General features: G+C 35.9%; 1 protein-coding gene across 6 annotated transcripts in view; it reads right to left on the bottom strand.

The window, feature by feature from the left end:
- Positions 1 to 25,000, bottom strand: part of LOC115213814 (RUN and FYVE domain-containing protein 2) — a 250,820-nt gene that overhangs the window by 15,724 nt on the left and 210,096 nt on the right. For 5 of the 6 annotated variants that reach the window (XM_029782694.2, XM_036504738.1, XM_029782692.2 and 2 more), the window contains 2 exons: positions 20,292 to 20,378; positions 4,014 to 4,143 (listed from right to left, as the gene is read on the bottom strand). In XM_029782694.2, the coding sequence (XP_029638554.2) occupies positions 4,014 to 4,143; positions 20,292 to 20,378 (217 nt within the window). The remainder of the gene's footprint in view (positions 1 to 4,013; positions 4,144 to 20,291; positions 20,379 to 25,000) is intronic. The other variant, XM_029782693.2, reaches the window with a different exon arrangement.

The following is a 25,000-nucleotide window of genomic DNA, read 5'->3' as shown; positions in this document are numbered from 1 at the left end:
TTGATTTAATAGGTCTTCTCAAGCACAGCATGTTGCCTGACGATTGAAGGGTACTTTTAAATGGGCCAGTTATGTGACACTGGCATTGGCCACAACTATGATCTCACTTGGCTTGCTGGGTCTTCTCAAGCATAGCATATTTCCAAAGGTCTCAGTTGTTTGTCATTGCCTCTATGAGGCCCAACGTTCGAAGGTCATGCTTCTCTACCTCATCCCAGGTCTTCCTGGGTTTACCTCCTCCACAGGTTCCTTCCACTGTTAGGGTGTGACAATTCTTCACACAGCTGTCTTTATCCATATGCAACACATGATCATACCAGCACAGTTGTCTCTCTTGCACATCACATCTGATGCTCTTATGTCCAACTTTTCACTCAGGGCACTTACACTGTTGTGTATGCCCACTGACATTACACATCGAGCGGAGCATACTAGCTTCATTTCTTTCAAGCCTACACACATCATCAGCAGTCACAGCCCATGTTTCACTGCCGTGTAGCATGGCTGTTCATACACATGCATCATACAGTCTACCTTTCACTTTGAGTGAAAGGCCCTTGGTTACTAGCTGAGGTAGGAGCTCTCTGAACTTTACCCAAGCTATTCTTATTCTAGCAGCTATGCTCTCAGAGCATCCACTCCTGCCTCCACTACTGACTTGGTCACCTAGATATTCTAAAAAAAATAAACACTTGCATCATCAGAATGTCAAAGCTGTGAGATAATGCATGATTAATTAAAATTATGTTTGATGCAATAATGTGAATATTAAAAGATTAGAGCAACTTATCTTCTATTCTGAGAGAGAGAGAGAGAGAGAGAGGGAGAGGGAGAGGGAGAGAGAGAGAGAGGGAGTTAGGTTGCTTTAAGTAAGGATAAGGAACTCTTCAGTCTTGCATGTTACATGATGACCTCATTGGTGCTGGTGCTATGAGAAAAGCACCCAGTATATTTTATAAAGTGGTTGGCAATTGGAAGGACATCCAGCCACAGAAACTGGGCTAAAACTGTGACAGTGGAGCAAAATGTAGTCCTCTGACTCGTTGATCCTATTAATATTCAACCCATGTTAGCATGGGAAGTGGACATAAAATGATGATGATGACGATGAGTAAAGGACTAACTTGTCCCAGGCAAAACATTAAACTGCATCCAGTAATCAGGCTCCAGCTTGGGAATTTAGAAATTTGGAATAGTATGGAGCTTCCCTTAATATCCTTTACTATCAAGTTCACTCAGACCTGCAGTGGTAGTACATGTCAAGGATCCCATCATTGGTCAAATAACACAAGATGGTCTTGTGGCTAACGCATGCAGAACTCTGAGAAGGGCTGATACCCAGACATGTGTCACACATGTCCATTAGTTGGTGTGCAGACATGCCATGTCAACTAGTTATCTGCAAAATAGTTAAAAAGCCCCTGTGCCTTAAAGGTAAGCTTAGGAGAGCTAGAGAGAAGCAGAGTAAACTATAAATAAATTGGCTGAAAGCAATGGGTAACCAATACTATTCTAACCAACACTGGTTGTCGAGCAGTAGAAGGGAACAAACACACATGCTGGCATGGGTTGAACAGTTTACCAAAGAACTAGCAAACTGGAGAGCAGCACCAGGTTCCAGTCTGATTTGGTTTGGTTTCTATGGCTGGATGCCCTTCCTAACACCAACCACTCCATAGAGTGTACTACGTGCTTTTAATGTGACACTGGCATGTGTGTGTATATCTGTGTGTGTGTGTGTGTGTGTATACCCACCTTCTCCCTTCATTGTTAGCCCTCCATCCACACCCCACCCCTACATATCCCAACATACCCAAACCTCCATCATCCCACCTTACCCACTCCCACACGCCAACACCACCACACCATACCACACTACAGCACAACACACCACACCACATCACATCACACCACCCTGCACACACTAGCACTGATGACTTCCCAGCACCCACACCATCATCCACACACCCACACATCCATACGTCAAGGTCACCAGCCCCTATCTACATGCACACACACACCTTTGTTTTGGGATCACCAATACTTTATTATCCCTGCTATGACTGACCGCTAGCCCCTAAAGCTTTTTTATTCTCTCTCTCTGTTTATTTACTCAGGTTCCTTTCTGTTGAAGAGTGTAGGCTCGAAACGCAAAAGAGTCTCACCTTCCCAAGCGTTAAACTAATACACCTGTTTGTTGTTTATACACCTGTCTTTGTCTTTTGTTTTTCTGTAAATTCCAACTATATATATAAAACAATGGTTTTCTACATGGTTTCTGTCTACCAAATTGACTCACAAGGCAGCAGTTGGCCTGAAGCTACGGTAGAAGAGACTTGCACAAAATGCTAAACAGTGGGACTGAACCTAAAACCACATGGCTTCAAAGGGAGATTTTTAACCACACAACCATGCATGCACCTGTATGTATGTATTTATTATTTCTTCATAACCACCACATAATCTGTAGTTACATTTTTATTCTACTTCATTATATGCTTTTGCTAGTCTCTGATAAAAAAGCTTATGCCCCAATCAAAAATTCTTCAGTTGAAGTATTGAGGCTTATGGTTCTCAGCCAGTGCTAAGATTTTCTTTATTCACTTTTTTACTTTAGTCTTGTGAAGTATTGGCAATGTAGATACATGTTTTGTACCAATATCTTTGCTTTACAATATGCAAACACTTTTGCTTGAATAAAGTGGTTTCTCTGTATTTATTTCCTATTGGAACCCTTTATAGACAAAAGAAATAAGTAAAATAGGAAAGCAAAAGGAGAGAGCAGATAAAATCAAAAGAAGACCCCCACCACACCCCTCTCACCAAAAAAAGAGGAAGAATATGGAGCAGATCATCATCTCATCCACTTTTCTATGCTTGCATGGGTCAGATTGATTTTATTGGGGTAGATTTTCCCAAATATTCTTCCTATCACCAATCCTTACTTTTTCTAAGCAAGGTAATATTTCTCCATGACATTGCTTGTACAGTAGTGATGTGACAATAATTATACAACCTGTTGTGTGATGTCAAAACAAGGGGACACAAACACACACACATGTATGTACACATTGTACAATATGTGTATGCATGCATGTATGTGTGGGAACATGGAAATACTTGGGTTGGTATCCAGGCATGTGGTTGGCCCACTGGGAGTGGGAGGCCCCACTGTCATTGCTACCCCACTGTTGTTGTTACTCCACTGTTGCTGTTACCCGACTGTTGATGCACAGGCATCATTTGAAAAAAAATTAAGACCTATCTCAAAAATAGCTGGTCGTAGCCTTCGCATATGTGGGACTCTCAATCAGGCGATGGCAATACTCAAACATGAACTTGCAGTCATCATATATGTATGTATACACAATGGACTCCTCTCATTTTCATCTGCCAAATCCTTTCACAAAGCTTTGGGTAGCCTGGGGTTATTGTTGAAGACACTTGCCCAAGGTAACATGCAGTGCAACTGAACCTAGAACCATCTGGTTAGGAAGCAAACCTCTTACCACAGAGCCAAGTCAAATGAAGAGTAGGAAGAAGAAAGGGACAAGCCAATAATGGACAGAAGATGGAGATACAATGTAACAATAGGAATTGAACATTAGTCATATTAACTCAACCTCCATCTTGAATTCAGATGAGCTAAAAAATAACAAAAAACAACCCTTTTCTCAGTTTCTTCTGTCTATCAAATAGAAACAAAATTCCTAGATTACAAACAATAAATCGTTGCTATTATGTTAAACTGTCATATGTCCAAATTTGGCCAAATGTGTTTTTTTCAATATTTATTTTTGCTTGCAATAGCCGGTTCTTTGGGTCAAACTGTCGTATCTCCAGCTGCTTCAGATGTCAAGATATCAAAAATTGTCAAAGTAAAGTACAACAGTTTTGCTATGGAGTGGCGAAACTGTCATTTCATTTTCTTAAAAAGCAACATTTTGGAAACATGACACTTTTGCCTAATAGCAATGAAATAAAATGAAATAGAATGAAAAGGTTTTTAATACCTTTTGAATTTCTTTCATTTGCTGTAACTCCATCTGCACCAGTGTAACATTATGTCGTTCTTGCTCAAGCGTCTTCTGCAATGTTCCTCTCCATTCCCTCTCAATTCGTAGGTCTGTTTCCAGCGCCGACCTACAAAAGAATAACCAAGTATAGAATAAAAAAACAAAACAAAAGTACAATCAAAACTAGAGGCATGGAATTGACATTTGGAAGACAATAGTGAAAAGGTAATGATAATGATAATGATGATGATAAAAAGATAGTCATGTTATGATGATGATGGATTTTTGAAGAGCATTCATCAAAAATGAAATGAGATAACATTTAACAGGGTTTTTTTTTTCCCCCATCAGAGCAGTTCAGTCAGACTGCCGAGGTTTTGCTTGGTTGTATGGCAATAAATACTATACAGATTACCAAACCTTAACTGGATTTGAACTTATGCCCTTTGTTTTGCATTAAACAATAAATAATTACTTTTACCTCAAAGGAAAAAAGAAAAAGAAACTCTTCTAATAGTCTGAAAGAAGGGAGAGTTGAATGATAAGAAGAATAAAAATGAAGTTATTAAGGTTGTATCAAAAGTAATGCAAAAGTGGGCATAACTTTTTTATTAACTAACACAGACCATTCATATTACACATGTTGATAGAATAACTCCTTCCTCTATCAGAATTCTTATTTCCGTTTTGCTTCATTGCAGGCAAATAATGGTTTCCAAGCAGAAGCAACGTGTCTCTTGTTGTGTTCTTGGTAAATGGGAGAGGAAGAGGGGCAGATTGTTGAACTCCCATAAAAGGTTAAGGGTTGTTCATGCAGATGACACCATTGACAAGAGCAATGTGTACAAATGGATGAAGATGTTTATAGAAGGGGTAATCAACAACGAAGACAAACCACACAGTGGGAGACCATCTATTTCAACTGCTGATACAAACCACCAATAAGTGGACAAACTCATTTGCGTAGAAAGATGAGTCACAACCTGTGAGCTTGCTGCACAACTGGTCTGTGGTCACAATGCATTACAGATGATGATGGAAGACTTTAGGTATCAGAAAATGCGTGTAAAGTGGATATCTTGGCAGTTGATACCTGATTTGAAGGAGAGAAGTGTAGAAGTCTCTTCTGATATGCTGGAAATATTTGAAGGACATATATTTTTTTTATCTGATCTGGTGACAGGGGATTAAACTTTTTGATCTGGAAATAAAAGCATAGTTCTTGGAATGGCACCATACCTTCAAGGTCTCAGAGGGTCAAAAGCCAGTTGTCAGTACAAAAAGTGATGGTATCTGTTTTTTCTTCTTTTTTTTTTTGGCAGAGATAACAAAGGCATCATTCTCTTTGTATTTCTCACTGTTCATTCCCAAAAATCAGAGATATTCAGAAAGCTTAGAGAAGCCCTAAGAAGAGACTTATAAGAATCTGCAAACAATCCACATTCACTATCTTTAACATCAAATCAGGTAACTGGTAAATTGAGCTGGTCGGTCGTCTCCCATATATGTATAGCTTGTATCTGGGGCCAATTAACTCTCACCTGTTCAGGAACAATAATTCGATGGCACAGAAGAGGTGAAAGTGGCTGTGAAGAAGTGGGTACAACAGTGCAAATGCATTGCTTGTGACAGAGACTATGCAGAGTAGCACCTTTGTAGGGAGGAAGACTTGCTCTGCTAACCTGTGCAACTTGAATGGCCAACATATGTTAATAAAAAGTTATGCTCTCTTTTGCATTACTTTTGGGTTCAACCGTTGTATATGAAATAAAATAGCTATAGATGAGAAATGAAACCGAGTCACAGATTTTCCTCCACTAGCAACTAGCCAACCATTCTACAGTTATCGCTAAACAATACTGAAAACTATACAGGAGGATTCTTTCAGTCAAAATTCTTGTTTTTCAAGCTCTGATGAGCAATGATTAGCTGAGCTTCAAATGAAGTGTAGACACATACTCATGACCAAATTACCAAGTTGCTTGCTATTCAAGTTGATCCATTGATTCTTAGTGATAATTGCAATATCATTCACAGGATAATATCAACAACGATATCATTGTGACTGTGTCAATTGATTTTAAAATGCATAATTAGAAAATAATAATAATATTTATATATATATATATATATATATATATATATATATATATATATATGCATATAGATATATGCATGTATGTATGTGTGCATGATTATATGAATATAATATCAATGTGTGTGAGTGTGTGGATGATACATTTGCATGTATAAGCATGCTTGCATTCACAGTCGTACTTAGGAGTTGTGCCTGTGCATATTTCTATGAATATATATCTATAGAGTCTGAATTAAATGTAAATACACATACACACACATACTACTATATATGTATAGTTTGTGTGAATATATGAATAATATTTCAGCTGGTTACAATAATGCTCCATCTCAGGCCTACACCTTGCCCTCTCCATAATTCTCGCCCCCAGCATCAAACTCTGTATATCTATCTGGTTTAGAAAGTTCTCAACAGATGGCAAAACAAACCTATAAGAATTACAACAATGAATTTATACATACATGTGTTATGTAAATGAGAAAGAAAGAGGAGAGATAGACAAAAGGAGAGAAAGAGCAGGTAGTATGGATGTGCAAAACAGTATGTGAAATGAATGTCCTTGCACATGAATGTAAAGATATATACATTTATGTTGATGTGTGTATATGCTTTTGCATCTATACGAACATATTTATACACCTATGTATGAGATAATTTTCTTTACCTACAAATTCTTAGAGAAATAAAATACATACATATACATATGGTCATGTGCACACTAACATTGCTGTGCTTATTAACAAGCATAAACATATAGGAGGCCATGTAAGTCAGTGTGTGTGTGTGTGAAAAGAAGAAAGAGAGAAATAGGAAAAAGTTTCAAAAGATTGGACAATTATAGGTTAAATGACCCACACAATGAATAATTATAGAAGGATCAGACTCTCACAATGCGTAATTATTGAGTGAGCTGACCGATACAATATTCCATTACTGGAGTAGCTGGTCGACACAATGAAAGGGCCAACACAGTATACAATGGGCTTCTGTATAATACTGGAGATACAAAAAGTGTGACTAGCTTGTGATGGCAGAGATCAATTCAAATGTTCTCACTTTCAACTCTATGAAACTACCATTGCTATGAGCCAATGAGGAAATGATGGCTGCTCAATGTACAAGAAATAGCAGCTAAATCTCTCTCAAATCACAGTATACCTTCTTTGATAAGTCAAGAAGGTTATTATTTCCAGTTCTATGAAATCAAGCCAATGAGGAAGTCTCTACATGGCTGCCCAAGGTGCTAGAAATAGCAGCTAAACCTCTTCAAAATCACAGCATATTTTCTTTGATAAGTAAATGAAGTTCTTACTTCCAACTCTACAAAACCACCATTGCCATAAGCCAGAGAGAAAGTTTCTAAATGGCTGCCCAAGGTGCTAGAAATAGCAGCTAAATCTCTCTCAAATCACAGCATACCTTCTTTGATAAGTAAAGGAGGTTATTTCCAATTCAATGAAACCACCATTATCATGAGCCAATGAAAAGGTCTCTACATGGCTGCCCAATGTGCCAGAAATAGCAGCTAAATATCTCACACATCACAGCCTACTTTCCTTGATAATTAAAGGATGCAGCAGATAATGAAGGTAAAAGACAAGATGGAGGCCATGGTTAGAGTGCTTTGGGACATAGGCCAATTTAATAACCAGGGTTGATTTACAATCTCCTACATTGTTTCTATCGAAAGCACCACCAGAAAAGCAGCTCCATCATCATCATCATCAGCACAACATCAGCAACAACACTGCCACCTCATTAAGACAAAGCCATCAACATGATCCAGTATATGAATATCACTTTCCAAGCACCATTTACACTAACAGCATCATCGTCACTACTACTAGAAACACCACCACTACAACTAACATTGCTACTACCACCACAGTACCTCTATTACCAACATTACAACCACCATCACTGTCAACACCACTACGGCCCAAACCACCACTAGCAGCACCCTATCACTACTATTAATACTACTACTACCACCACTACAGCACAACTGCTGCAAAGATTGCCACCACTTTACTAACAATAATAAAAATGAGAGGACAATGGAGCCTCAATGTGGTAGTTCAACTTGCAAGAAATAACACTGAAATTCCCTCAAATCACACTCGCCCCAGGTCAGATCTGACTGGCATGCTCAGTCAAACCTGACAGGGGTTAACCCTTTAGCATTTGAACAGGTCATACCTGAACCAAATAGTCTACCTATTTGCTATTCAAACTAACCAGATCCAGCCTCTTACACCTATTCTACGATGCCTTTCTAAAAAATAATTATCACAGCATTGAAATTTTAAAGCCACAAGATAATGCATGATTAATTTGAAACAAATCAAATAAATAAGCATTACATTCTACAGAATAATCTGAATGCCAAAGAGTTGAACTACAACCAAAAGTAACAGCACCTCAAAGAATAACAAATCAATCAATGAGCCAACAAAAGAGCCACTACAGAGTTACTAGATCTGTTAGAAATGGCAACCAAATCTCCCTCAGCTTAAAAAAAGGACAATTTAGATCAGTAATTCTCAACTGGGATTCACATGACCCTTGAGGGGTCAATATAAGATTTAGTTGTTAAAATTTATGAGCAAGAAATTCTGGGGTCAATTTGCTCAACTAAAGGCAGTGCTCCAGCATGGCCACAGTCAAATGACTAAAACAAGTAAAAGAGTAATAAATTAGCTATACTTCTACAATACACAAAATATTTTTACAATTTATTTACATAATTCCTAATAATATTTAGTTATGAAATGTTATAGGATATTTTTAAATATTGTGTGGGTATGAAGGTCCATTCCAGGAAAAGAGAAATCAAAGGGGTCCATAGGGAAAGAATGGTTGAGAACCACTGATTTAGATAATGATGTTTAGGGTACACTGTTGCTAAAAAAGGGATGGGTAATCACAGCTGGAATGCTTTTAACCATAGGCCTACTTCATAAGTGCCAACATAAACATCATAACTACAATTACTAACTGACACATCTACTGTTCTACCAATAAAGGTGGGGGAAGCATGGCCACTGAATTTGTTAGAAATAACTAAATTTTTCTTCATATATCACCCTAATGTCTTTAAAAAACAAAATGGGGAAGAATGCTATTCTTGATGCACTCTTCCAGAAAAAAGGTAGGATGGGCATGGCTGGAATGTTTGATCACAGTTCTGCTTGATTATGGTTGACCTGAGTTAACAAAATAATCTTTCCACCACCACTACCCGACACTTCCACAAACAAAAACAACTCTGCCAAAATCACCACTACCACCACCACCACCACCACTACGACTAACACTGCCACCCCTAACAACACCATCACCACTAACAACACTTCTTGTAAGAGAAAATCTGTCTAGGTGATTGGTTTAGATGGAATTAATTAAGGAAGATTTTGGTTGAATGGACATGAACAAAAGAGCAATTGTGGTGTGGACAGTGGTGGTAGTAGCAGAGATGGGTGGGGGAGTTCACTGATTGTCCCCCTTCTCTGAGCAAACTCTCCTGACAATAGAAAACAAATTTGTCAAACATCTATCCAATCTATCTTTCCATTTGTCTGTTTGGTCAAAGAACGCAATATCACCCACACCCACACTCTCTGTTCCACCACCATCAAACAAACGTCCACTTTACACCACCATAGCTACTGTTTTCATCACACCATCACGAACACCTCAACTGCCTGCCATATCCATACCCATGTTTATACTTCCACACACACATACTTTACCATCATTTTAATCATCCTTATAATCACCATCATCATCATTACCAACAACAATAACAACAACAACGTCAGGAGAGTGCGGATACAAACACCACTATCACTGCTACCATAACTGTAATTTCTTATAACCACCACCACCACCACCACCGCCGCCGCCTTGCTTACCACACTACTACAACTGTCAGTCTCCTCTTCCTCCTCCAACTACTACCACAACTGCTGCCAATGCACTATCACTACACTTATTCTCCTCCCCACTACAATTAATAGCACCATCACTTATGGGCCTTTAAGTGGTTGCTGCACTAGCTAGAAACAGCAGCCAAGTCTCCCTCTGATTAGACACAGTAAATGTAGAAAGGGCACAATGGATTAATGTAATGTAGTCCAAGACATACTGCATATGAAAATGAGATGGGATTGTCATGGCTGGAGTGGTTGTTGTTTAACCCTGAGTCTGTCCTGGTCAAGCTGATCTGTGATCAGTGGCACTACTAGAAACACCACCACTACAACTATACTACAGTGAACCAGCATCACTCCCACAACTGTTACTTCTTCCATCTCCTCCTACCACCACTACCATTATCATCATTAACATCACTACTTCCTAAGTCAACATTGTACAGGCAATCAAGTCTCAGAACAAAGAAACTTGATTCTCTTGACCAAATCTAATTGTCAGTTCTTACCTTTGATCCAGAAATAGAGAGAGAGAGAGAGAGGGGGGGTAGTAAAGGAAAAGACAGGAGAACAGAGTGGGAGGGGCTGGTGTCGAAAAAAAAGTTCATGTTGCTAATAAATGACACATAGCTAACAAAAACGCTAATTAAAAATTATAAGATTAATGAGAACACGAGAGCAAGACGTTGATAAATTTTATTCAGGCTGATCGAATCTTCGAGATTCTTCTTTTGCAAGTTTCAGTTATTAAACTCTGGCTATGCTGGAGCACCATCTTCAAGGGTTTTGGTTGTTTATATAAAGCCCAGTACTTTGGTACTGATTTCATTGTTCCCGTAGGATACAAAATGTAAAGGGAGATAACTTAGTAGGAGATTAATGCAGCACGGTAATGTTGAGTCTCGCAGACAAAATGATTCTAAATCCAGATAACAATTATTGTAGTAACAAAGCATTTTGTCAGGCGATAGCACGCGGGACAAAATGTTTAGCGGCATTTCTTCCAGCTATACGTTCTGAGTTCAAATTCCGTAGAGGTCGACTTTGTCTATCATCCTTCCAGGGTTAATAAAATAAGTTACCAGTTGAGCACTGGAGTCGATGTAATCGACTAGTTCCCTTCCCCGCAATTTCAGGCCTTGTGCCTATAGTAGAAAGGATTGTAGTAACAGAAAAAGGAAAAGAAAAAAACAAACAACAAAATCTCCCAATATTTTAATGAGTGTTTGCTTTTGTTGTCATGGTAGTGATTTTGGTCACAGCTACTGTCTTCTGGAACAGCAGTTAGTATCATCATCATCATCACTATCACCAAAGAACAATGGGAGCACATGAAACCAATGGTTTCCAGATGGTGTCTCATGGCACAGATTTTTGATGTGAATTGCTTAATACTACCATCATTCCCTACATCTAACATAACCGTCCACCAAAAAATTTAATATCACTGATGTCTAGTTTTGCTTGCTTGATTGAACCACTGCTCTGCTATTACAGAAAATATTGAAACTTATAAATACAAATACATTATCAATAAAAAGAAAATTATTTTGTTTTAGTTGAAATGTTGCATTTTTAGCGAGTTATATCAAAAACATCCAAGCTATTACCATCTTGTATTTTTTATTTTATGATGGCTTGGTGTATGATAAAAATTTGGTTGCTATATCCCGCATAAAAATGTTGGCTAGTCTTTCAATCTAAAGGCAACTTCTTCCTCTAAACTTTTCATATAACCCATGGATTTCCCAGTATATATACTGAATACATATATACTTCCAACCAAAGCATGAACTCACAGGCTGTAGCAGTAAACTGCCCTATCTCATGTTGTCTATTATCATCAGTTGGATGGGCTGAATCACTGAAAGACATGCATCTATGCTAAGGACATACTGTTGCATGGACAAAAGGATAGAAACTACCATTCTTTCAGCAAAATGGCCAACAACATACTAATTCAGTCATGGTCAAGTGCAGCTCCGTCTAAATTATACCCCATCCCCCAAATCATTCTATAATCAGGGAACTGCCAATGGTGTGCTCAAGCAGAGTACATCAACAAACACACATTCATAGCTCTGCCTTAGTTCACCTTACTGGAAAATAAAAAAAGCATTTACCTTTCATCTTATTTGTTTATCTTCTAAAGAATTACACTCTCGGAGTGGTTGGCATTAAAAAGGGCATCCAGCCATAGAAACCATGCCAAATCAGACTGGAGTCTGGTGCAGCCTTCCAACTTGCCAGCTCTGGTCAAACTGTCCAACCCATACTAGCATGGACAATGGATGCTAAATGATGATGATGATGATGACATGGAGGTGTCAATATTAACAGAAATGTACAACCCATCTACACAGAAGAAGAAAGACAGTAACCTCTTGCTATATCGTGGTTCATCTATCATGGTTTATTATTTAAGCTTATGTCGATTCCTCTGTGGTGTTGCTTTGCATTTATATAATAAAATAAATATATACAAATTATAAAAATAATAAAAAGAATATACAGAACAGTACTGTTTCTACTTCGCAGATTTTCACCTATCGTGGAGGGTTCTGGAACATAACACCCACGATAGTCAAGGGATTACTGTAATTTGAAAAGAAACAAATATGAAATATCAGAAATCAACTCAAGTGGGATTTGAATTCACATTGAAAAGGGTGTGACTGAATACCCACAAGGCATTCAATCAATTGTATAACTCTGCCATTCCTTAATACTGACAATAACAATCATTACAATAAAGGAGTTGAGGGCAATGCGGGAATGTGTGGCCAAAGCTCCAGCTCAGAAATGATTGGCTAACTCACACCACACTACTAGCCCCCTTTTTCCTATCACATTTCTCACCAACTACTTCTCTTTCATTTGCAGTGGTCACTTCTTCATCTAATTCCTGTCTCCCATCTTTTAGCCTGTTCATTTCTTTTTCATTTCTATTGGCTGTTATGTTATCTACTATTCTGTTAAAGCACTTTTGTCAGATACCTTGAACTTTTTTTCACTCCTCCCCAAACCTCCTGACTTTTCCTATATCTCTAACGAGTCTAATGTGATTGATTAACGATTTTCGTTTCATACTCATAAGCTCAAATCAAAAACAACTGAATCACTCTGATCACAAAAGTTTTAAATGGTATTTGTATCCATGACAGCAACTTTGTATTCTGAAATAGCGCGCCTAACATTATAGCCCTTGTATAGTTTAGTAAAACAGAGTCTACAATTATATCTAAACACATCTCTGGATGATTGCAATACAAAGATCAAATTGATCAATCCCGTCTCATAAAGATAAATGGTTTAATTGGTTATCCTTTAAGACTCAGTTAAAGACCCAAGATCTAACCAAATGAAGCTACTTTTGATTGTTAGTCAATAAGTGTTTGTGAAAAATTGTCTTCATTAGCATCAGAATTAAGTTACTTTGTGCTGCATTTCCAAACTAGTAATAGCAGCCAATCTCACTCACAGTATATTATACTATCTTAGAAATGGAAGGATATATATGGTAGTATAATCCTAGATGCAACATGCCTGAAAAAATTGGTATGGTTAAAGCTGGAACATTTTCTAATAATGTTTGCAAATTTTGGCAGAAGTTCAGTGCACAACTGGTACTTATTTTATCGACCCTGAAAGAATAAAAGGCAAAGTCAACCCTGGTGGAATTTGAACTCAGATGTAAATATGGACGAAATGCTGCTAAACATTTTGCCCAGCATGCTAATGATTTTGCCAGTCTGCTACCATATTTTAATCCATAATAATAATTTCTGCTTTAGGCAGAAGGCCATAAATTTTGTTGGGGAAGGGTAATTATCTAATTAACTGATACTCCATCGGTTGTGATGACAAGGGTTCCAGTTGATCCAATTAATGGAACAACCTGCTTGTGAAATTAATGTGCAAATGGCTGAGCACTCCACAGACATGTGTACCCTTACCATAGTTCTCAGGGAGATTCAACCCAACTCAGGATGTAACAAGGCTGGCCCCTTGAAATACAGGTATTACTAATTTTTTCCAGCTGAGTGAATGCAAACAATAAGAAATAAAGTGTCTTGCTGAAGGACCATAATGTGCTGTCAGAAATCGAATTTACAATTGTGAACTGAACACCCTAACCACTAAGCCGTATGCCTTCACAGGTATAACTGGAACCAACAAGTTGATATTTCATTGAAATAGAGAAGTGGACCATGGTCAGTGAGAACAGAAAAGGATTTAATTAAATAGTACCAAAACACATTTTGTCAGTTATCCACAGTTTTATGGTTGTTATTGATGATGATGATGGTGAATACTTCTTAGATGGGTACAAAAATTCAGATATACAGAAAGTGGAATGTGATGGTGTGATGTTGATGCTTGTCCGAAAGATATCAGGTTATTTAAATGAAGAGAAACGGCTTTAACCAGGAACTGGAAAAAGGTTACTGAATTCAAACTAGGTTTTTTAAACAGGCACAGTCAAAAGAATTAAAAAAATTTTTTTTCATTCTCTGATAGGTGGTGTTGGTGTTGTTGTTGTTGGTGGTGGTAGTAGTAGTAGTAGTAAAATAAAAGAAGAAAAAATAAAGAGGGAAAGAACGAGAAAAAAACGAAAGTAGCAGCAAGAAGAATAGTGATGGCAAAAAAAGGAAAAAGGAAAATGAACAAAAAAAAAAGACAGAAGAATGAAGATGAAAAAGAAAGAGGAAAAGAGAGAAAGAAAGAAGTAAAAAGGTAAACATTTCTAACTGATAAGGAAACTAAAACAAAAATGATCCTGGATAGAAAAAAAGATGATGTTGAGAAGAGAATACAAAAAAAGGTAAAATGAAATAATTGAAAGTAAATTTCATAAAAGAAAATTTCTAAGCTCAACTTGTTGATTACACATACAAACACATATCTATGTATGTGTATGGTATGTTGTGTGTGTGTGTGTGTGTGTGTATGTATGGGCATATGTTTATATGAGTAGTGAGGGAGTATATTTCTAGCTTTATTTTTTTTATCTGGCTTCCTAATTATTTTTGACATCTGACAGTCATCATCATTTTACATCCTTCTTCTATATAAACAACACATAACAACTAAAAAATCTGGATGTAGTTGAATATGGTTATATATGTATGTATACACACACAGGGTGGACCATAAGTTGCACAAGAGTTGAACATTTCAATAAATTATTTTCAACTTGTTTACTGCAGAATCGTGTTTGATATATTTTAGTTCCCATGCAAATTATGAACTATTATAAATTATTATGATACTAGCTGGTCCTGTACCATCAAAAATGATGGCTAATTGTAGTATTTTATATGTAAATATGGACGGTAAATCAGATTAATACACTTGTCAATGTTCACATACATTCACATACTTCCCTTGTACACGCACACATATACACACATATACTCACACAGAGTTGAAACACTGTTTGATTTTTCTTTTCAGCATTGAATGTTCACAATCCCACCAGTTTGTGATCACCCCTTCCTTTCTCATCCATATGTTGTGATGGAGAAAAACACAGGAGTATTATTATAATTGATAATATAATATAGAAAGGCAGACTGACAAAATTGTTAGAGTTTCAAATAGAATATCTTGCAGTATTCATTCCAGCTCTCTACACTCTAGGTTCAAATCATCTAGGATGATACATAAAGAGTCCAGTGCCAAAGTCTATTCCTTTCTCTCTCTCTCTCTATATATATATATATATGTTTCTTTTTCCTTGTCTTTCTGGGTTGTAGTTGTAAAATTGTTAAGTATAACCTGCCACATATTGTGGATAGGTTTGAGGACTGAGTTAATAAAAATACACATACCTGTAGAACACTGAGCTTCTTGCACTTTTGTGAACAGGAACCCAGTTCACTGAATACCTGAGAGTTCATTGTCAACACCAAGGAAGAATCTTCCATATGTGTGTATAAATTTATATGCATATGTGTGTGTCTGTGTATCTATCTATCTACACACACACACACACTCATGCTGAAGAAACAATATTTACGTTCAAGGTCGTAAATAGCGATGAGTTTATTCTACCAGTATACTAGATGCTTTCCCTTTTTTTTCTCTCTCTCTCTCTTGGTCTGTCTGTCTTTCTGTCTCTTATTCAAACAGACTCACACACTTTCTCCCCCACTTCTCTCTCACACACATTTTCTCCCCCCTCTCTCTGATATATACATGGCAAAAGTAAAACAACGTAAATTTTTTAGCACTTTTAAAGGTGATTAAAAACAAGCTATTAATGAGGTTTTGTGCTTTTAAATAAATTGTAAGCCTTTGTTGAGGAACAGGTTCAAATCATTAGTGAAGTCCTGTTTTGAATATATGATAAAATACTTGGTTACATATTGATAAGTATAAAATACTACAATATTTTCTATCAGCAGGCTGATATTAAAGTGGTAATTTTATTCCAGTAAATATGGTATGTAATTGGTAATTTCAAAAGTGATAAAATTTTAGTTACACACGCAGGCAACACGAGATGATAAAAGTGAACAAAAAGAATGGAAGACAAAATGAAACAATAAAAGACATTTTTAAACCTTTTAAAATTGGATGAAACAAACCATTTTTGGCTTCTGTTTTTTTTTTTTTTACTCATTTAATTTGTTTTACTATTATTATCATCAGTGTAATTTCATGACTGAAGACTGATTCTTTGGACTCACGTGGGTCACTTCCCAGATAATAATATCTTTTAAAAGCAGTTCATGCTTCATGAGGGGGAAGAAAAAAAACAAAAAACAAAAAACAAAAAAAAACAACAACAGATGTTTGTATTCTCAAATCAGAATATGAAGTGATTGCAAGTGAGAAACATCTAAAATCAACCAGAAATAATTTCAAAGTCTAGTTATTAACAGGGTTCTAACAGTCTTGTTTAAGTTTCATTTACTTGTTTTTGAATATCAGTCAAATTCTTTGTTTTTAAACGTGTGGTAATATAAATAAAATACCACACAAATAGTTTGAGACTTAACAACAAAAACAGCAAGCACACATTTTTCTTATTTATTTTCCCACACAACTCAAAAAGAACTCCCTTTTTCTGTAGTTTTATTACCTACATTATCAAAAATCTTTGTTGTAATATATCTGACAAAAGATATGGCCCAAGATTCTGTGCTCAAACTATAATAATTCCATTAAACTGGTTAATTTAAAACACTTATAAGGAGCTAAAGTGCAGTATCACCTTTTCATTAGTAGCTGTCTATTGTAACATATAACTCATTTCAGTTGATTATATTATGAGATATACTAATAAAAATATTCTATAATGATGTATATTACTGAAAATATTAACCAAGCAATTGTGAATACAAGTGTAAGTGTATTGATACTAACCTGCCTGAGACTATCTCTAGGTTTGATACATTAGGTCCTGACTTAAGTATTCATAATTAAATATAAACATTCATGATCGGTTTAATAATGATAATGTTATTCTACGAATTCTCTTCAAATTCATGATTAGTTTCAAAATTAATTGGATTATCTATACAGTATATTTCTCTTCAAATATGGTCTGAAATGGGTTAAATGATCGATACGGCACTACCATGAGGCAAGTAATTATTGAAAAATGTTTATGAAATAAATAGATAAATAAATAAATTCAAAGCTGAAATGTCGTATAAATGATATCAAATAAAACAGCAGATATTTGAAAATCAATCAATCAATCAACCAACCCCAAAAAATCAATGCTTATTTATTTATCTCATATGAGTGTAACAGACAGAAGCAGTTACCAAGTTACCACACTTTCCTAAATCACAAAGATCCATCAAATTTCAAAGTAAAAATTTCAAAGTAAACAAAATATTAAGAAGAAAAACTACTTAATTTAATTAGCAATAATTAGATTACCAAAAAACATATATAAAAAGATACACATGTATTTTAGACTCATCCAGTCAATACTAATTCTTTCAAATCCACAAGGATACAACAGAGGCTCAGTTCCAACTCTAGATTCCACAGAAATTAAGATGAGTACTTAAGTTTCCCCTTAGATAAGATTTTGGTTTAGTGTAGGTAGCTTTGCTCATGGAAGGAATTTGACATCACTACAAATCTTTGTCTTGAGCTATGAATCTTTGGCTTGGACACAACCCAATGCTGATCACATGAGTCATTAACACTAATGTGAGAGAGTGGGGATCAAAAGATAGCTAGTTATAGAGTTCTATAGGTAAATGGCACCTGAGGACTTTGGAAAAATAGGACTGCTCTAAACGCGGTGTGACAATCAAAAACACAGAAGATCTTAATAGTCTTCAGACTATCCAGTTGCAAGAAGGTACTACAGAATGGCCAAAGTTCCTTTCTCTGAGCAAAATGTAAAATTGATGAATTCAGCCATTAGTTTGTGATCTTCAGTTCAAATGTTTAAGAAAAAGTGCCCTTTAGTGACAGAGTTAATTGGATATTGAACCAACCCATAAAATATACCATGATGTCATGGCCATATCAAGGACATGAAGGAAATAGAGCTGGTGAGATTGGCACAAGCAATAAAGAGCCATAACAGATGATTTATGGTATCAAGTTTGATACCTCTTCTTGTTGCTGAATAACAAACTTGCCAGGAAGGGATCAACATTAGTTTTTTATAAGGCTGATTTGAACTAGAATCACTTCACCCCCTCCTGTACAAAATAGGTCTTGTGTACAGTCCAAACATCTTTATTTAGATGTTTATATATATTATGTACACAAAGAGTCACTAGCCAATAAGAGAGTTACTAAACACGCTAGAAATAGCAACAATGTCTCATTTAAATCATACCTTACCATCTTAAAAAAACAGGACATATTAAACAATGTAGTCCTAAATGCACAAAATCTATATATAAAAAAAAGATGCCCTTTGATGATAGGTCTGCTGGATCAGGGCTGATCTGAGGGTTAAACAACAACAAGAATGTAGAGAATCATAGACAGTGAAGAGGTTTTTAGTTTATGTTTAGTTATTAACTATATTGAAATGCTACTAAAGATTTCTGACTTTCATTAGATCAGTCCTTGAAACAGTAGACAGGCATAGTGATGGAAGACGCAGTTCACACTAGCAATGCACTGTTAAACTAACAAATGCCTCATTAAAAATTAGTGCTGAGATTAACTCCTCAAATTCTCCCTTGGAAAAAGACACTACCAGAAGTATTATAGGTGACTGCCACAAAGATGAAATCAGCTAGGAGTTTATGATTCTTTAACTCCAGTCCACTTGGATAAAAATATTATGTGTAAGTGTGGCTGCAAGAAGGGGGCCACTGTGTTTGCTTGACCAACCTACTACAACTTTCAACCAAACTGCCCTCAAATTATACTCTATCTTAAGAAGAACACATTCCATAATATAGTCATAGATTCATTGTATTCAAAAAGATTGGCTGGTCAGGGATAGAAAGATTTTGACCATAAGTCTGATTGAATATGGTTAAGCTGGACAAAGCAACAACATCAACTAGGATTTTGTTTGGTTACAATATCAAGTTCAGGTCCTCAAAAGATCGGAAAGCTACTTCAGTATTTCAGCTTCAGACTTGTGTATCAAAACTCAGCCAGCACTGCCATTAGATAGACATGTCCTCATGTCAATTATGAGTTGATGTGCAACAGTCTATTCCATGTTAAATTCAATAAGCTCAGGCAAACAACTCACCCTGGACAGATATTTAACAATAATGAACATCACCAAAAATCCTTCAACATCATAGCAATCCACGTTTGGAATGAAAAGTACAAGGGAAAGGGAGAAAGACAGAGAAAAAGAAGGAAAAGACATCTCTGAATAAAACAGTATTAAATTAAATTTTAAGAAACAAAAAAAAAAAAAACATGGGTATGTAATATTATCATTATTCATATTATTATTACCATTTTTGTTAATGTAAATAACTTGTGTAGCCTGATTATTTCAATAAAACCTCCACCTTTAGCTGTTTGAAAAAATGGCTACTAGATATTTTGAGAAGAGGAAAGTTTTAAACAATCCAAGTCTGTAGACTGGACTTATATTCCACATGGGGCAATTCATTTGTTAAAGATGTCAAGTGGTCACTGTCAGATCAACAAGATGGTAAGCCAATCCAAACAATAAGGTTTGGTACAACCTACAGATGATAGGTTATTATTATTATTATTTTTTTTTTCATACAAAGGTGTTAGTTATGGTGATGGAATGAAGTTGTTTAGAACGGGTCTTACCGCTTGGTTTCTTTTTCTGCAATTATCTGGCCTAGTTTTCGAGCAGTCTCTTCAGCAGCCAATTTCTCGGCTTCCAATGGCTTTAGCCTAGGGGTGACAAGGCAGGGTGGCGCACACAATGACAGCAGACGAAGATGAGAAGGAAGAGGAGGAGCCAGCAGGATGCAGCATGCAAAAGAAAAAAAAAGAGCACACTCGTTGGTAGAAGTCATTTTTGGCATGACACAACATGATAACGTGCTGTTGCTGCTGCTGCTTCCACTGCTGTGGTAGGGTGGGAATTGGGCTTTGAGGGGAGACCAAGATGGCTGTGAAAAGGGTGGGTCAGCTGTTTCAAAATTTAAGAGGCAAAAAAAAAAAAAAGTTATTTTCAATGAAATTAAAAAAAAATTTACCATATGCATTCTGATATAGAAGTCGGACAGGGAGAAGAGTTGGGGGTGATGGTTTGGTTATAGCAATAATGGTAGTGTGGTGGGGATTAAAAGACAACTTTCTAAATCTGAATTAGCCAATAAATTTCCTTCTCTTTATTCACCAGCTTGGAACTTTCAACATGTGTGTGTGTGTGTTTAAAATCATGAACTATATTTTCAATCAAGCCTGAGGTTGTGGCACTATTTAAATTGTAAAATAGAAGTTGAAGCCATCAACCCCCAAAAAGACGATTCTAAATCACTAATGAAAGCTTATGCTATAATGAGGTCAGGGGAAATTATCTGGTATCTATGTCTTGGTAGTTGCAACAAATGAGTTCACCAGAATACCTGTCACGTAAAGAACAATATGTATTTCATCTACAGCTAAATGTTTTTTTTTTCTTTTTACCTTACCTTGGGCATTTGCCATTTCTGTGGCAATAGCAAGGAGATAGTGAGCTGAGAGAGGATGGAAGATATAACTGGCAATGAATAAAATGATTCTGATAAGAGGGTGAATTGAAAAATTTCATAGCAAAATAATATTTTTTTGTCATGTTAACAAAAATTATATATCAAAAAATGGAAATAATCATAATAATAAAATTGTAGTCTGAAATTATTGCAAAACGAACCTATTATTCTAAGCAGCAACAATCTATAAAATATTACAATTGATAGTTATATTATAATAATATCCTATAGTTATTTAGTACAGAAACCAATACTTCTAAAATAACAGCAATCTATAAACTCAGCAATCTTTAGCGAACTTTCACAATAGTTGAGGAAGCAAGCGACAAAAGTCAAGTGAGTATTTATATGCCAATTAAAAACAGTCCAATAAATGTAATGATGCTCTATGAGACATTCCATAGATGAGTATTCAGCACATGGGGAAAAAAATCTGTACCCAAACATATAAGTTCTTTACACTCTGTATGTGTGTGTGTGTGTTTGTACATACACACACACACACAATATAGAAAAAATACTAGAGTGAATATGTGTACTGGCTAGTGTGATTGGGTTAACTAATCATCCATTAAAAGACAGTTTCACCATTAGGATTTTTTTAGCGTACCACATCAAAAAATCCTATGGCTACAGCTGTTCAGTAATGAATAGTTAACTTACATAATTTGTTTGATACTCACATGCACATATGTACAATACACATACAAATTGTTAAATCTATATACAAATAACATGGAGAGGCTCAAGTAATACATATGAAACCAACTGAAAATTAATGTGTAAGCTGGCAAATTGTAGTGCAAAGATAAGATGTATTCAAATGAATGAGCCAATAAATGAAATGAAAAAAAAACCAAACAAACAAACTTATGGCTCTTTTATGGAGTTTTGAAATTTACTTCTTAGCAAATAAACTCTCTACAACTGTCATACCTAAACCCACTTAGTTGCAATAGAAAAGTACATTTACCATAAAGAGTATTTCAGATATTGATTTACATAGATCTAAGAGTGAGGGAAAAAAATATGGAGGTGACACTTGGGAAGTAATTTTTTTTCTTTTTTAACATGGCACTAGCCTACATGAAAACCCTAGTTTTGTCTTTCCCTCACTCTCAGACGAAGGAGGGGTGAAATGATCTTTCCTGGTAACACAGGTATTCACCAATTACATTACATTTGTATCATAAAGTTACTTATTGCAAGGCATTGTATACATTCTGAAGCAGACAGAATGTTTATAAGACATACATAGCAGGAAGAAAGACAACATGACTCATATTAGATCTGGTAGCATATCCAAATCACATGCATCTGATCTGTACCTGAAGAGGCCTTTCTTGCTGCAGATCACATTCTCTCATTAACAATCTTCACAGCAAGATTGAGTATGCTTACCTACACATAACTGGTTCTGTAATATGCTGTGTAATCTATAACTAATACTGGTCACTTTCTCTACATAACAAAATTTTGTTGTTGCAGTCGTCTAGGTTAAAGTTAACCCTCACTGAACAGAGCTGTGATCAAAGGTATTCCATCTGTGAAAATTCCAGGACTACATTGCCCAATGTGTACTTTTCTAAGATGGTGAGGTATGATTTGAGCATGATCTGGCTGCTATTTCTAGTATGTTATTGAATGACAACATTGAAGATCTCTTGGAGATTCAGTCTGCTGTTGATACCCTCAGAAAACGGATGGCCATGATTTACTCTTAAATTAAGGTGGAATGAGCCACTTCCCTTCAACTGGAGGCAACTGTCTTAAAGTAGTGATGACTGTATGGTGCCCAGGACATTTTTGGTAAGCAGAACCAAACAGACAGTTATGGTGTCATACTTTGTCCATTAGCTCTTCAAAAAGATGTCAGTCAATATATAGAGAAGGACAATGGCTACAAAAGTTGGAATCAGCTCAGAAGTGTGTAACAACTTACCTGCTGAATTAAGCAACACCAAAAATAGATGGCACTGGAGAGAGCAATTGATACTAGATCAATCATGCAAGACAGCACCAATGAGATAATTCAAGTTGTAGACAAATCAATGTCTGGTAAAGAAGGATGCTACAGTGAGCATAAAAGCTGCATATGTGAGGTTGGGTGAAACCAACAGCAGATTCACGTCATAGTAGCCTTTAATAGTATTTTTATAAGGTGTACGTGACTGAATGAAAGAGTATGTGATGGAACTATTATATTGGATCACAGGAGATTCTAAGAACACCTAAAATTATGAATGTTTCAATAGCTAATTATTATCATATTCATAACATGCATTTTTCTATGCTGGGAGGATCAAACAGACCTGTTGCATATCATATTGTTATATGCATTTATCATTTATCATCCTGTCCGCACCTTAAGTTCTGATCTCACCACTTCTTTCCAGGTTTACATTATTTTTTTACCCCTGTTATATGACCATCCACTGACAATACACAACGTTATCAGCTCTCAATCTTTTGGACTTTAATCCAAAACAATATTGGCAGCAGAAATATATTTACATACACAAAATAAGCAATATCTTGAAACACAACAAAGCAACATACCAGTCTAACAAAACCAAGAAAATGAGCCAACGAAAATCTAACTTAAAAGAACTATCAAATTAAACCTCTTGCAAATCACTCTAATGTCTTAAAAGAAGAACATGCAAAATAATAAGGTCCTATATGCACAATGCCTGAAAGAAATATGGGATAATAATGACTAGAACACCTTTGGTCATAGATCTATACAATTGGAGCTTACTTGAGATTACATAGCAACAACTAGTTGTTGCCAGCTTTGCTAGAAATCAGTTCAATAATGCTGCAAATAACATCTTATTTGCATCTCAACCTACCAACAACATAATTCTCATTTCTTCTATGACGAAAGGTTCTGCTTGAAATGGTAGAATTACCAGTTCTCACAGCATACAAACTTATTCCATTTTGCAAACTTTGTATTGCTGCATCCATGCCATCAACCCCAAACATCACATTCTAATGAATTTCTAACATACATAAAAATGTGATAACCAACAAGGGAGCCTCTATGTACTTGTTCAACTTGATAGAAATAACAACCAAATCTCCCTCAAGCCACACCTTACCATTTTAACAAAGTACACATTGGATACTGTAATCCTGGATATACAAAATGACAGAATGGTCATGGATGGGACACAGCTGATCATGGGTCTGTTGAATCAAGGCTGACCTGGTAACTAAACGACAACAACATGGCAAATTACGTACTGTGAACCTCAGCTATAAATTCAAACGTGATATATCCAAGAAACTGGGTCCTTCTTAAGCTTTCTGTCAGCCATTCCTGTACCTTAGATATGCTTTATCAGATTTGATTCTCCTCTATTCTACAACAAGTTAGACAAATGTGTGTGTATATATATATATATATATATATAAATATATATTTTAAATAAATTTTTCTTTTTTTTAGTAAGGCTTTATATATTTATTTATTTTTAACTCTAAAGAACTAGAATGGTGTTTGAAATTTTTTAATGAGTGATGGAAAGAAAAATACATCAAAATTAACATCAAAATATTTTCCAATCATGAACAGAAGTTTAAAATGTTTGTTCTATTAATCTGTGGTACTCAGTCTAACTTATGCACCATTCTCTAATTATATAAAATATGATCCCTTTACAGAGATAAAAATATGGAGAAGAGAAAAAGGAGTCAGTGACAGAAGACACGTGAAGATTATAATAGTTGAGATATTATTAAGAATATGAAGATGACTAGAAAACAAAGTCAATAGATAACAACAGAAGACAATGAAAGCAGAAGATG

Source organism: Octopus sinensis, linkage group LG7, assembly GCF_006345805.1.
Source record: "Octopus sinensis linkage group LG7, ASM634580v1, whole genome shotgun sequence".
Lineage (NCBI taxonomy): Eukaryota > Metazoa > Mollusca > Cephalopoda > Octopoda > Octopodidae > Octopus > Octopus sinensis.
Note: the sequence above shows the minus strand (reverse complement) of the source record. Positions and strands in the feature narration are given on the sequence as shown.